Source organism: Talpa europaea, assembly GCF_964194135.1.
Source record: "Talpa europaea genome assembly, chromosome: 16".
Taxonomy (NCBI): domain Eukaryota; kingdom Metazoa; phylum Chordata; class Mammalia; order Eulipotyphla; family Talpidae; genus Talpa; species Talpa europaea.
In genome coordinates, this window is record NC_140084.1 from 43,407,128 (window position 1) to 43,420,814 (window position 13,687).

General features: G+C 57.4%; 1 protein-coding gene across 2 annotated transcripts in view; it reads right to left on the bottom strand.

Moving 5' to 3' along the window:
- GRIK5 (glutamate ionotropic receptor kainate type subunit 5) overlaps positions 1-8,103 on the bottom strand; it is a gene marked incomplete at both ends in the record, with an annotated part of 45,327 nt that extends 37,224 nt beyond the window's left edge. For both annotated transcript variants that reach the window (XM_084257969.1, XM_084257968.1), the window contains 7 exons: positions 504-665; positions 748-801; positions 2,392-2,570; positions 5,040-5,205; positions 5,308-5,405; positions 7,558-7,722; positions 8,025-8,103. In XM_084257969.1, the coding sequence (XP_084114095.1) occupies positions 504-665; positions 748-801; positions 2,392-2,570; positions 5,040-5,205; positions 5,308-5,405; positions 7,558-7,722; positions 8,025-8,103 (903 nt within the window). The remainder of the gene's footprint in view (positions 1-503; positions 666-747; positions 802-2,391; positions 2,571-5,039; positions 5,206-5,307; positions 5,406-7,557; positions 7,723-8,024) is intronic.
- Positions 8,104-13,687: the final 5,584 nt, after the last annotated feature.

A 13,687-nucleotide genomic window follows, 5' to 3' on the forward strand; every position in this document is an offset into this window, starting at 1 on the left:
TGAGCAAATACACATAAATATGCTTGCGTTTATCCACCATCTATTACTGGACACCTACTATGAGCCAGGCTGTTTTAGGTGCTGGGAGGACAAAAGTGAACAAAACAGACAGAAACCCCTGCCCTCAGGGACCTCACAACCTGTGTATTTGCATCTACAGTGACACAAAATCAGAGCAAGCCACATGGCAATTAGATGAGCAAAGACAGGTGCTGTGGAGAACAGAACGACACAGAACGGGGCAAAATAGTGGGGTTTCCTGCTTTTTAAATGGAACCAAGGAATGTTTTACAATTGAAGGGACATAATTTGAGCAGTGATGAGGGAGTGAGTGGCTAGTTCTCTGGGGTTGTATGTACAAAACGGCAGAAGAGTCAGTACAAAGGCCCTGAGGTGCACATGGGCTGGGGCAGCAGAGGTGCAGAGAGGAAGCCCCAGGGCATGTACTTGGAAAGTGAGGATCCTGGGGGCCATGTGACCGAAGTGTGCACTTGTGTGCTCACCGCGGGGCCTGGGTAGGTGCTGGCTTCGCAGTTCTCCCTCCAGGACATGTTGAGGCTGCGCACAAACTCGGGGTAGAAGGGGTGAGAGGTGTTGAACATGGAGAAGCCCAGGATGTTGGAGGAGTCCTCCACAATGCCGTCCAGATGCAGGATGGGGAAGTCCTGGGGCCGAGGAGAGGGGGTGAGGCCTGGGGCCATGGGGGCAGACACTGCGGAGGGACTTGGGGTAGGAGGGAGTACCCACCATGGTGGTGAGGATGTACTTGTAAAACGCTGAGGTCATTCCCAGCTCCGAGGCCTGGAGGACACGAGGAGGGAGAGGTGGCGGTGACCCACAGGCAGAAACAGGGAGAAATTGAGAGAGGAAGAGATATTTAGAGCAGGTCTGGCAAGAAGACACCCTGTGGGAAACAAAGTCACCCAGAGACAGGGACACAGGGAGCAGGAGACCTGGGGAGCAGAGGGAGACTCAGTTCCTACCAGGCACCGCAATTGACTGGTGCTCCATTAGGGTGGGATGAATATTTTGTTGGTGGAGAGAATGGCGCCCTTGAAGTCCCTTGTTAGGATACCTTCCGGAGGTGAAGGCTGCCTCAGAAACAGGGCGGTGGTGGGAGAGGGTAACCCAAACCCCTGTGCTACCCCTAAACCAAGTACAGGTTGATGATGCATAAGACAGCCTGGTCAGGGGCCTCCCTGGTGGCCTAGGGGTTAAAGTCTCAGCGCTGTCAAGCTATCGACATGGCAAAGCAGACCTCTCTTGTATCGCCTGCGGTTGCCATCAGGAATTTATTTCAGTAGATCTGCCTATTCTGCTCCCCTCCCTGTCTCTGGGGAGTCCTCTCACCCCCTGCACCTCTGGCCTGTACCCCAGTTCTTGTATGCATCAATTAATCAATCAATCAATCAATCAATAAATCTTTAAAAATAAAGGCACTTTGCAACAAAAGGTCACCCAGTGGATGCTCAGGTTTCAGGATCTGAGGCCACTTCTCAGCTCTCAAGGAGAGCTAAGCTGGAAAACCTTGCTGGGAGTGCCCAGGCCTGTCCAGGTAAGGCCATCTGAACACTGAAGATGCCAGGCCACAGTGCCCGACTGTTGTCACATAGGCTCACAGCCCTTTCCACGGTAGGCACATGCAGGCCCAAGAGCAAAGTGACCCCGACAGGGGCCGGGACCCAGCCCAGGCCTGCCTGCCTCCCATGTCTGAAATCTTTTCTCTAAGCCTCAAGAACCCTGAGGATTCTGTCCCCACTTTCTCCCGTGAGCTTCGATCAGCAGTGACATATGGTTTTAATTAGATAAAAAAAAAAGTGGACAAAAATAAATATTACAGATTAAGTTATGAGGAAAAATTAAGGGCAGGGCAGCCATGAATGATTAATGAATGCAGATCACCAGTGGACACATGTGGTGCTGTGCCCGGGGGAAGGTCCTACTGCTGGTTCCCCTGGGTGCCCTTGAGCCAGTCCGTCCCCCCCGAACCCCAGCTTCCTCATCTACACAATGATCATCACGCTTGCCCTGCAAATGGGGTGATAGTCAAATTAAAGAATTCATGCGGAGGCCCTCAACGGGGAGCGCACCGGCACTCAAGGAAAGAACATGGCGCTGTCCCACAGAGGCTGGCATTTACCTGCGCGGCACTGCCACAGACACTTGGCCTGCCATTCCCTGTTGACCGGCAGAGCAACCCACCAAGGGAGCAAATATTCAGGAGAGGGGGCCCAGTGGGCAACCAGGAATCAGCTGAGACAAACTTCGTGACTGTCTCCTGCTTGTAGAAAATGGGTCCCCAAAACCCCGGTGACTACTGAGGGCCTTGCTCTGTCACCCTGTTTCTGCCCCTGACCCTGCAGAGAGTCAGCATGGGGTGGGCGCACCCACCTTACGGAGGATGAGGTGGGAGATGGACGCATTGGCGTCAATGATGATGGTGGACACCTTGTCATCTCGGATCTCCTTGAGCAGCGGCGTGGGGTCGCGGCTGTCGTCCAGCATCCTTACCGACAGTGTCTCCTTGGAGATGAGGAAGCCTCGAACCAGTTCCTCCAATCGCAGCAGACCTGAGGGAGTGGCGGGGGCCCAGTGAGAAGCCCTGTGTGGGCCAGCACGTGGGGTGGAGACTTCTTTGTCCTCCCCAACACAGGAACTGAGGGGGAGACCAGGGCATGCTCAGGAGATGGCACTCTTGGGTGTACCATGGCACACCCTGGCCAGGGGTGCTTCTGAATTCAACCACCAAGCCACACCTTCCCCGAGAACATAGACTCCCGTCTCTTACCAACTTGTTGCCCTCCCGGGATCTTATGTAACATGTGCAGTGCTACACTCTGCTCTCTGCTCGCCTGCCCTGGTCAGCGAACCAACTCCAGACAGTTGCTTGAGCCAAACTCAGGATGGCAGCCTGGCTTCCTCTCTCACTGCCTTGCCCAGCCCACCTAGACTCTACCTTCAAAACACATTGAACACCATGGCACCATCCAGCAGCCCTGGCCCAATACACTGGCATCTCTTGACTGTTTCAACAGCCACATTTATCCCAAAGGGTCTGTTCCCCACAAAGCAGCCAGAAAGATGTAAGGCAGATCCTCTTCTCCTCTGCCCCAAACCCTCCAAAGGCTTCTCATTGGGTCAGAGTGAAGGCTAGGTCCTCACAGCCTCCACAGCCCCTCTGGACCTGTTGACGCCCGAGTTACCTGGCTGACCTCTCCTTTCCTCCACTTGGCTCCAGTCTCCTATTGTCTTATGCTCCCTCTGCCTGGAATGCTCTTCTCCCAGAGCCACACATGGTTCCCTCCTTCTCCCTCAGCTCTGTACTCAAATGTCACCCCTTCTATAAGGCCCAAGCCCAGCCCCAGATCCATTTTAAGTTGCACTCCACCCCCGTACCCTCATCTTTTTGGGCATAGAGCTGACTCTGCCTACTTCTGTTCACTTCCTAGCTCCTCCCTCTGGAATGCAGATTTGACAAGGGCAGAGCCCCCTTCTGACCCAGGTGCTGCAGGGTCCCCAACATCAGGGGTGATGGATGGCACCAAAAAGGCACTCAGTAAACACCCTTAAATGGGGACCTTCTCCTCGAGGTAACTAAGTATGGCCCTCCTGTCCCTTCTCTCAAGCTCCATGCCCACAAACCCACCAGCCCACCCAATGTCTCCACTAGAAAGTCCCAAAGACCGGGCCTCCCTGGTGGCACAGTGGTTGAGCACTTGATTGAGAGGCTGCCCGCAGCCTCTGCAAGGCCAGTTTGATCCCCAGCCACCAGGTGAGGGTACCACATGGAGCACAGACCTCTCCTGCTGCCTGCTGCTCCCCTCAGCAGTGTATTTCGTCAGTCTGCCTGCTCTGCTCTCCGCTCTTACTCTGGTGAATCCTCTCACCCTCCCGTGCTTCTGACTGTACCCAGTGCTTGTATAAATAAATAAACAAATAAATAAATAAATAAAAGAAAGTTCCAAAGACCCAAGGTATGCCCCGGAACTGACTTTTCCCTCCTCCTTAGGCAGAACCTGGTTGCCAACCATGACCCTCTGCCCTTCCCTACTCAGATCCTGCAGTGTCTCTGCACTCCACTGCCACCACCTGAGCCCTACCCACACCACCTCTTGCCACCTCTGGCTGGTGGCCCTGCCACATCTTGGGTCACTCTGCAGTGCATTCCCGACAAGGCTCTTCCTGCACACATGTGGCACCATGCCCCTTGCCCCACCCTTTGTGGGGACCTTCATCACCTTCAAGATGAAACACAAGACCCCTGTGGTCACACCCCGGCCACTGCGTGCCCTTGAGCTTCTCAAAAGGACCCCGGCCCCGCCATGCCTTCCTCCCTAACCTTCAGTCCAGCTTAGATGTCCCTTTCTCAGGGATGCAGGCTCCGAACCTCCCAGACTAAGTAGGGTCCCACCTGTGTGTGCTCCGATGCCCCCACACACCTCCTGACAGACAGATCACAAAAAGTCACAACTGCTCAGCTGCTGTGTCCTCCACTGGCCCTGGATTCAGGAGGTTGGGGACCACGCCTCGCGCTGTCCCGGCAGAGGGCCTCACCCTAGCAGGTGTATAGTCACGATCTGTTGGAGGTCTCTTTGGGGAGGTGGGGGAGGGGCGGGATCTGTAAAGGCAGACGTCTGGGTTCCTGAAGGGGGAAGGGGTGGTGGGGATGACCATGTGGCTGTGTGGGACACTAGATCTCTTGGAGCATGGGAATTAGAAAACAAAGGATCCAGGGGCCTCCCTGGTAGCACAGGGATTAAAGTCTCAGCGCTACCAAACTATTGCCAGCCACTGCCACCCGAGTTCGATCCCCAGCCTGGTTGCTGACCCACATGGCACAGCAGACCTCTCCTGTCTTGCCAAATGCTCCCCTCAGCAGTGTATTTCAGTAGATCCACCTGTTCTGCTCCCCACTTGGTCTCTGGTGAATCCTCTCACCAACCCTGTACCTCTGGCCTACACCCCAGCTCTTGTATGCATGAATAAATAAATCTTTAAAAAAAAAACAAAAAATAAAGCATCCAGTTCTCCTCCCTCACACTCGGCCTTGGCGCAGATGAGGCTGGCAGAGGGGTAGTTGAAGGACTTGAGGATTCGGGACACGGCCAGGCTGACGTCCTCGTTGCTGGGGTACAGACTGACAGATGCGAAGCGAAGGTACTGAAGGCGGGGCGTCTCCTCGGGACCCACTTTGACGTGGGGGATCTGGACAGAGAAGAAGCCTTGGCTTCTCTCCTGCTCCCTCCTTCCCACCCCGCTCCTTCCAGGCACCCATGCCACCCTGCCCCACCCAGGATCCCACCTCACCTCCTTCTCCCCACAGATATGGCTCACAGTGGAGGCAGATGCAGGGCTGGAGGAGGGCCCCAGGACAGACACGACCCCCTTGGGCAGGATCTGACACACTGTGATGGGAGGGAAAGATGGCAGAGTAAAGGAACTCCTCATACAGACACCCTGGCCCAGGACAGGATCCACCTCTGGGCCCAGAGGCCTAGACCCTGGCCCACCGCAGGAGGGGTGCAAGGCAGAGAGGTGTGGGAGCAACGGCAACAGAGGAGAGGTGAGCTCAATGGGGAAACAGAGGAAGGGAAGAACCAGAGACATCTGAGGTCTCTGTCTGTCTGCAAATCCAGGGCCCAGTTCTTCAGCCTTATCTTTCTCAATCTTTTTAACCACACTGCAACCTAAGGTGCACCCAACATCCCTCTGCCCTGAGCCCACAGCTGAGGCTCCACTATACTCAAACTCATTCTCCTGTCACATTCACTTGCTCCTCTTCCTTCCACTCTGTCTGCCTTGAAAATGTGTGTTCTCAAAATGGGAAGGTGCAAGCATCTGTGGGGCAGCCCAGTGCCTGTTCTTATGGTAGAAACTGCCTTCCCCCAAGGTTCCCAGGATTGATGGGGACCCGACCCAGGATCACAGAATCACCTTCTCTTGGTTTCAGTGCTTGGCTCTGAGATGGAAATGGGCTCAAACCAGACCAACGAGAGGCTTCCCCTGCCTTTTACCATTATTTCTAAGTTTGCTAAACTGGTGAGATGTAATTTTTCAGCTGTTGGGGCCATCCTGCCACCAGATGGGGAGGATGGAAATGAAGCCACCTTAGAGGAAAGCAGGACCCAGGAATGAAGGTAGGAATCCTAGAACATCATTTGAACACCTGGATCCAGCCATGCCTGAAATAATCTTAGGATATCATTTCACTGCCTAGACCCTGCATGCCTGAAATCAGTTCTGAGAACTTTCAGTGACATGAAGTGATAAGTTCTTTCCCCTTAAGGCAGCCTCAATTGAGTTTTTGCCACATCCAACCACAGGCATCGTAAACAAATGCCTCATTTTCCTCTAAACTTGTTCCTTCTGTGCCTTCTGTGTTGGGTATGGCCCCACCATTGACACAGACCAAATACCTAGAAATGGCCTTTGCCATCAGTCTTTCTCCCAATAACCAATTAGTCATCAAGTCCTGTTTCTTTTGTCCTCAGATTTTTCACATCTGTTCCCTTCTCTCCAGCCTCTCCCGTGATCTGCTTTGGGGCTCTCAACTCAGGCATGCACCATCTCCCTCACTGATCACCCAAATCTAACCCCCAGATTCACTCTCCAGAAGTTCAGTTCCCTGGAATAACCCAGTGACAGTGGGTTATGGGTGAAAGCGGTACCTCTCAGTGTGCCACTCTGCCCAGCTTCGCCTCCCACTCTCACTGCCCAATCATATTACACCTCAGAAGTCTCTCATGATCCCTCAAAACATGTTCTGAGACCAAGTGGTCAGGATGGGCACAACTTTATAAGCTGTTCCTTGGCTCCAAATACCCCATCATGCTGCCCCAGTTCTAGAAGACAGACACTTGTCTGAAACACCATGTGCCTCCCCGCCCTTCATCCCCAGCTTGCCCCAGTTTGCACTCTGGACCACACCAGTCAAAAAAAAAAAAAGGCCAGGAAATATAATATACTGTTCTCCCTGTCATGAGCAGAAACATACATGACCAAGATAAAGGCTCTGATAAGGCCTGCAGGAAAGAAATCTGTCTAAACCACATTGACGACAGCCTCTCCCAAGGGCTACGAGCCCAGCACTTCTGCTTGAGGGACACCTACTCACATCTATTCATTCTGTCAGTATTCAACAAATACTTCTGTAGCCAGCTCTGTGGCTGGTCATGTCCTACTCTTTCTATACTCTGCTCACTCTCCAAAGCACCGCTTCAGTTTTGCCCTCTCCAGATGACCCTCAGAGCCCCTGAGACCCACCTGGCATCACTGACCGGGCCCCTCCTTACTCAGCTCAGGGGGCCAGTGCCCCCAGTTAACTGGGAATCTTCTCTTTCAAATGAGGCCCTGAGCTTCTCCAGGGCGGGCCTGGGGCTGGTGCTCCCCCACCTTCCACGCCTACCAGCCCCACCTCTGGGAAGGAAAAGGCAGGGCAGACATGAAATGAGGGGCAGAGGGGGCTAGAAGAAGACAAGGTGAGCTGAGGGGGCAGAGGATGGACCGAGGACCACCACCCTGCCCTGCCTCACCCCACACCCCTGTGGCCCTGCTCACTGGTGTCTGTGGTCTCGTACTGGCTGTCCCGCTGCAGCTCAAAAATGTCTACTTCCACGCGGGCCTTGGCCGGGACCTCGATGATCCCGTTGATCTGCTCCCGAGCCAGGGCCAGGGCCAGACGCTCACCGCGGCCACACACCGTCTGGTCGTCCAGGATTGCAGCTGAGGGGACACAAGGGTTGGGGACCAGACTCCTGGGTGTCCTGAGGGAGGAGGGACTGGGGTCCTGGACTCTGAGATGGGGGTAGGGATGGGGGTGATGTGTCTAGACTCCCAATACAAGGCTGGCGAGGCCTAGGGGTCTGGACTCCTCGGGGCTGTTGCTTTTTTGCTGCTGAGGAAAGTTGACAGGCCCAGGTGCCTGGGTCCTGAGGGACTGGCATGCTGGGTTCCCAAAGAAGAGCCCCGTGGGAGGCCGATGGGAGGGTCTCTGAGCGGGTGGGCAGGGGGTGGTGGGGCCTCACCCATGCGCAGTGATGAGAGCACCTGGCAGCTGGGGCTGACGAAGGCAACAATCAGCAGCAGCAGCAGCTCAGCCGGCATCTTCCTCCCCTCCTCATGGGGACGCAGCTGCCGCGGCCCCCACTCGCCACCTACAGGGAGACCCCCGGCCCACAGGGAGAATGCTGATGTGGGGACCTCTGAGCCCCCTGGGAAGGCGACTGGGCGGGGAGCTGCCCACAGATGCTGGGACATTGTTGATGAGCTCTGTAGGGTCTGGTGTGTCTGCCCACATCAGAAGCAGACCTGCCAAGGGCCTTGCCAGGAGGGAAGCTCAGGTCCTGAGGAGCACCACAGGGAGGAGCTCAGGGCACTCAGGCACTGAGTGGGAGACGTGCTGCATAGGATGCTCAGAAACCCAAGTGGGGGGAGGCATCCTTTCAGGTAAAAGCTAATTCCAGGGACCAGCCCCACCCCAGGAGGAAACCAGGAAGTGCCACCCCCCACCCAGTCCCACCCCTGTCTCTGGGCAGGCAGCTGTTACTAGGCAACAGAAACCGGCTGGAGAGGATGCTGGTGGTTGCTAGGCAACCCCATCCCAGGCCTCACTTGCCACCTTCCTGCCATCCCTGGTTCCCACAATCCCACGGGGAGGGAGGTCTGGACATCCGGGGTCTGGAAGGGACAGTATCCGGCAGTTAGGAAACTTGGGGAGACAGAGAGAGCCACGCACACATACAGGCAGATGTATGAACCCAAGACAGTTAAGGGGGATGAAAAAAATGATAATAACGAGAAGGGGGAAGAGACAGAAAGAGGAACAGGGATTAAAGAGGGGAGGCTATGAAAAAACTTGGGAAAGAAAGAAGGGAAAATGGGCAGCAATAGAAGCAAACAAACAGAAAGATGGTAAGAACACAGGAAAATGGGGGGAGAAATGGAGAGGAGAGTTACAGGAAGGTAGGGAGAAGATGAGGAGCAAGACAGAGGGAAGAGACAGGAAGATATGGGGGCTTGGATGTGGGGAGAGAAAGAGCAGTGCTGGCAGAAGAGACCCAGAAGCAGGAAAGACACAAACAGAAGAGAAAGGGGATGTTGGGGAGATACAGAGAGCTGGCCGGGAACAGTGAAGACGGCAGGGAGTGAACCCTGTCTACTCGAAGTGGGTGCCAGATTGCGACCCCCATCCTGTTCTGGGGGGCTAGAGATTGGGGGAAACAATATACCTTGGCTCCCCACCACTGCTCCATCCCCACAGAGTTAATTCCGAGGGGTGCCCCAGCCCTCTGCAGTGGGCAGCCCCTCTGCTCACTGGCAAGGATGAGTTTGTCCAGATGTGCACCACCAGCCCTGACAGAGGCCTCGCCCCAAGACAGCGACCCCGGGGTTACTATGGGAGAGCAGAGTGCTGTGAGATGAGCCTGGGTGTCTCTCCACGGAAGGAGGTTTGGGCCGGTGAGCAGACAGGGGAGGGCAGACACGGCAACACTTCACACTGGCCCTCCTGGCCAGAAAAACCTGAACACCAGGACAGGGGGACGGATTAGTCCCTGCTCAGCCCTGACTCCCATGTGACCTTGAGCAAGTCTCTGTCTCTGCCTCTGGGAAAGACAGGCTGGGGGTGGGAAGGCATCTGGACAGGCTGGGGACTGAGGACTGTAATTTGGATGGAAGGTGAAGGCTTGTCAAGGGTGAGGGAGCAAGGAACGCTGGGAGATCCGGAAGAATTCACAGAGGGAGGGGTAAGGAGGACAGGGCTCAGAAAGAGACGGGGTGAGGGGGTCACCCTGTGACACTAGGGGCTTCTGGGGGGCAAAACAGGTAGCAGAGGCTAGAGGACAGAAAGACCAAGGGACAGAGAGGGGCAGAAAGGCAGGGACCCACAGGTGGCAGGCAGACTTGGGTGGAAGCAGGAGGGACAGAGAGGAGGAATAGGGCTGGGGGGCAGCAGATGAACAGAGATACAGGAAAGCACAGACAGAAAGACAAACAGACCAAAAGAAAGTGAGACTACAGGGGAGAGAAGGACACACAGACCCCACCTGGAAGTGTCTGCTTCACCAAAGGGGTCAGAGACGGAAAGGTGGGAGAGAGGAGGGGCAGGGCTGACCTGAGCCTCCCAGGCCAAGCCATATAAAGGCAGAAGCACAGCAGCCCACTGCCAGGGAGGCCCTGCCAGGAGAGGGAGACAGACAAGTGGGCAAGGGAGAAAGATCCAGAGCACAGAGACAGAAGGCACAGGGGGCAAGAGCAGGCAAGAGGACAGAGGGCCAAAACAATGACATGTATAAGAACAGGGGGGGCCGTGGGGGATTCGAGGGGGGGTCTGTGGAAAAAACTTTGCAAAGAAAGAGGGCCAGCCAGAAAGAGCAAAGTGGGGAGGAAAAGCATCAGAGCCACGCAGCAGACCCAGAAGAGAGAAGGGCTCTAGGGGAGGAGGTGAGATTGCTGGAGGACTCAGACTAGAAGAGGGGGCGGTGAGAGCGAGGGAGGGAAACTGAGACGGGGACCTGGAGGGGCACAGGCAGGGACCACGCAAGCACTCCCATACTCACATAAGGGACACTCAGGGCCTCATGGCGGGGAGACCCCAGAGTCCAGAAGCCCCAGGGCCGGGGTGGGATGGGAACTAAGGGCCAGGAACGTAAGTGGGAGGCAGCTTGGGAAGGGAGCCCACCAAGGGAAAGACAGAGAGGCTCCCCCCCTCACCCCCACCCCCCACCCCGGACCTCCAGCGGCTAAGGCGGGAGGGGCGGAGGAAGCTGGTCCCAGAGTGGATCTGGAGGAAAGTGGAAGAGGCAGAAAAGGAAGCCAGATTCCACATCCCGAGCTCGGGGAGGCAGGTGAGCAGGGGGACTGGCAGAGCACTGTGGGCAGAGAAGTGAGAGGGCCGGACCTGGCACTGGAGCCTCCAAAACAGAGGAGACGGGAATTTCGAGAGAGATGGCCAGACGCACCAAGGAAGGGCTAGGCTGACAGCAAAGAAGAGAGAAGTTGGACAGAGTCAGAGCGACACATGGAAGGCGATTATTCAGAAATGGAAAGACATTTCCAGGAGGGAGAGACTGGAGGGGATGGGGATGGGTCTGAGCGGCTGGGCAGAGAGGAAGAGGCTCAAAGGCAATTGCAGAGAGACAGAGACTGAGACCAGGGGCGAGCTGGCTGGAGAAAACAGGGGCGGTGACCTGCTGGGAGTCCCAGAGAAGGAGTGAGACCACAGTCAGCCCCCCAGGACTTGCTCCTGGGGACTAGGGGGTCGGGGTGAGCTGCATGCCCAGAGGGAAGGTGAGTGGAGGTGGGGGAGATGGAGGGTGCAGGGCAAGCCCCTAGGGGGAGGGTATTTGCCCATTAGCGAGCCAGAGAGCCGGGGAATGTGGGGCCCGCCAGGCGGCAGCCAGCCCAGCCTTCCAGGACCCAGGCTGGGCCCCCGCCCAACCCCCGCCCTGCAGACACTCACGGATCCTGGTGGGACGGAGGGCTGGGCTCCCTCGAGGCGAGGAACCACAACGGAGACGCTCTGGTGCTGGGTGGTGGGTTGGCTGGGCGGGGGGAGAGGGCAGTCCACCGGCCCCCTCCCCCGCCTCCTGCGGTGGTCCCCAACTAATCCAAAACGGGGGGCTCCCCAGGAGCAGGGAGGAAGGACAGGTGGAAGAGGAGAGGGCGGGTGGGGAGGGGAAGAAGGGGAAAGGAGAAAATGGAGGAGAGAAGGGGAGAGAGGAGAGGGGGAAGGAGCAAATGGAGGGGAAGGAGGAAGGAAAGGAGGGAGGAAGGTGAAAACGGAAGGGAGGGGGGCACAGGCAAAGCCGGGGGAGGGGGAAGCCGGCCCAGGAAAGGGCCCCCGCCCCCTCCCCTAGCCGGGCCGGCCTGGGGGGGCCACGGGGGGCGAGGACTGGGTGGAGAAAAGGAAGCCGGCCATCAGGAGCAGTGGGGGAGGGGAGGGTTTTGTGGGGGGGAGGGGGCCACCCCTTCCCCCCTCCCCCCAGAAGCCTTGGCCCTGCCCTGGTTGAGGCAAGGGCCTGGAGTCCTCAAGCCCTCAGCCCCCACGGGAAAAGCATGCTGGGGGCTGGGAGACGCTGAGGGGTGGAGGGGCTGGGGAGGATGGGGTATTGGGAGACCCGGAGAAGCCAAGCGGGGAGCAGGCAAGGTGGAGAGATGGGGAGGAGGGAAAAGAGGAAAAGGAGGAGGGAAGGGAGTATGGAGAGGAGCAGGTGGAAGAGGAAGAGGGAGGAGGGTGGGGTGTCCCGGGGGCACCAGGCACAGGGCCCCAGCAGGAGGGCCTGGCCACAGACTCGGGTCCCCTGCGAGGAGCCGCCGCTGGCTCGGATGCCCCAGCTGGGCCTGCCTCCCCGCCGGCCGCCGGCCACCGCTGCCGCCACCTCTCCTTCTCCCTCTGAGGCCGCCGCCGCCTGCCTGCCTGCCCGCCCGCCCGCCCGCCTGCCTGCCTGCCCGCCGCCCGCGCTGGGTCCTGGAGCGCGGGGGGCGGGGGGAGAGAGCTGAGGGAGGGAGGCAGGGAGGAGGGCGGGCTGGAGGAAGGGAGGGAGGCAGGCGGAGAGAGAAGAGGGAGGGGAGTCGGGGGAGGGGGAGCCCGTATTGGTTGGGGCTGGGGGGCCCGCGAAGAGAATGCTGATGAGGGGAAGGCGCTGCATTGGACGGACCAACACCCCCCCACCCCGGGCCAACCCCTCCGCCACACCGTGCCACCGCCCTGCCTGGCAGCCCGTGGGCACAAGAGCCCATGGAGACGAGAGGCTGGGAGACCTGGGGAGAAGGCCAAGCAGCTGGGAGGTGAGGGTGACAGAGATGAAGAAAAATGCAGAGAAACAGAAAGCCGGTCATGGAGACACATTGAGGTGGGCCAAGGTCCACAAACCCCACAAGGACACCAGAGAAAGTGGGGAGAAAAACGAGCATCCCACTGAGACATGCCAAGGACCTTGCAGAGGAGGGCAGCTCATGGACACAGCCCCCCTAATGCCCCCACTCCCAGCACCCCAAGGAAATGGGGACAGGGGGCAGCTTGTGGACACTGAGAGCCCCTGGGAAGATGGGGAGAGGCCACAGAAAGGTCAGAAAGGCCAGAGGCCCCTGGGAATATGGGCATGGAAAGCACTTCTCAGGCAGAGTGGCCCATGGTAACTTGACAAGAGAAGGCCATGCACAAGAGAGGCCTATAGAATAAGAATGCATATCAGAGAGACAGGGAGGAGGGCCCAGAAGAGTGGGAGAAGGTCACAGAAATGGGGGTGGATGTGGAGGGGGAGGCCTGCAGACACCAGGAAACTCACAAAGGCAATGATGTAGCTCTTGGAGACAGGAGGCCCACTGAGGCAGGAGCAGCTGACCCATGAAGACAAGAGTATGCCCCCAGAAATAGAAGCAGCCCCTATGGAGGTGAAGGGATGGTGAGTACGGGAATTCTCCACAAGGCAAAGAGTAATTCTTGGGACCCACAAAAATGAGTGGGTGGAGAGGAGAGCATCCCAACTGAGAATCAGCAGAGAGGGGAAGCCACAAGGGCAGAGAGCTGGAGGGCAGAGCCAGCACAAGTGGGAGACTCCCAGGGGCAGCTCTGCAGCCTCTGGGAGGGAGCTGAGCAGGGCAGGGGGATGGAAGACTGAAGCAAAGCGACACAGATCTTGAAGTGGGGGTGGGTGGTGCAAGGCTGGGTGGGGGGTGAAATTTGGGG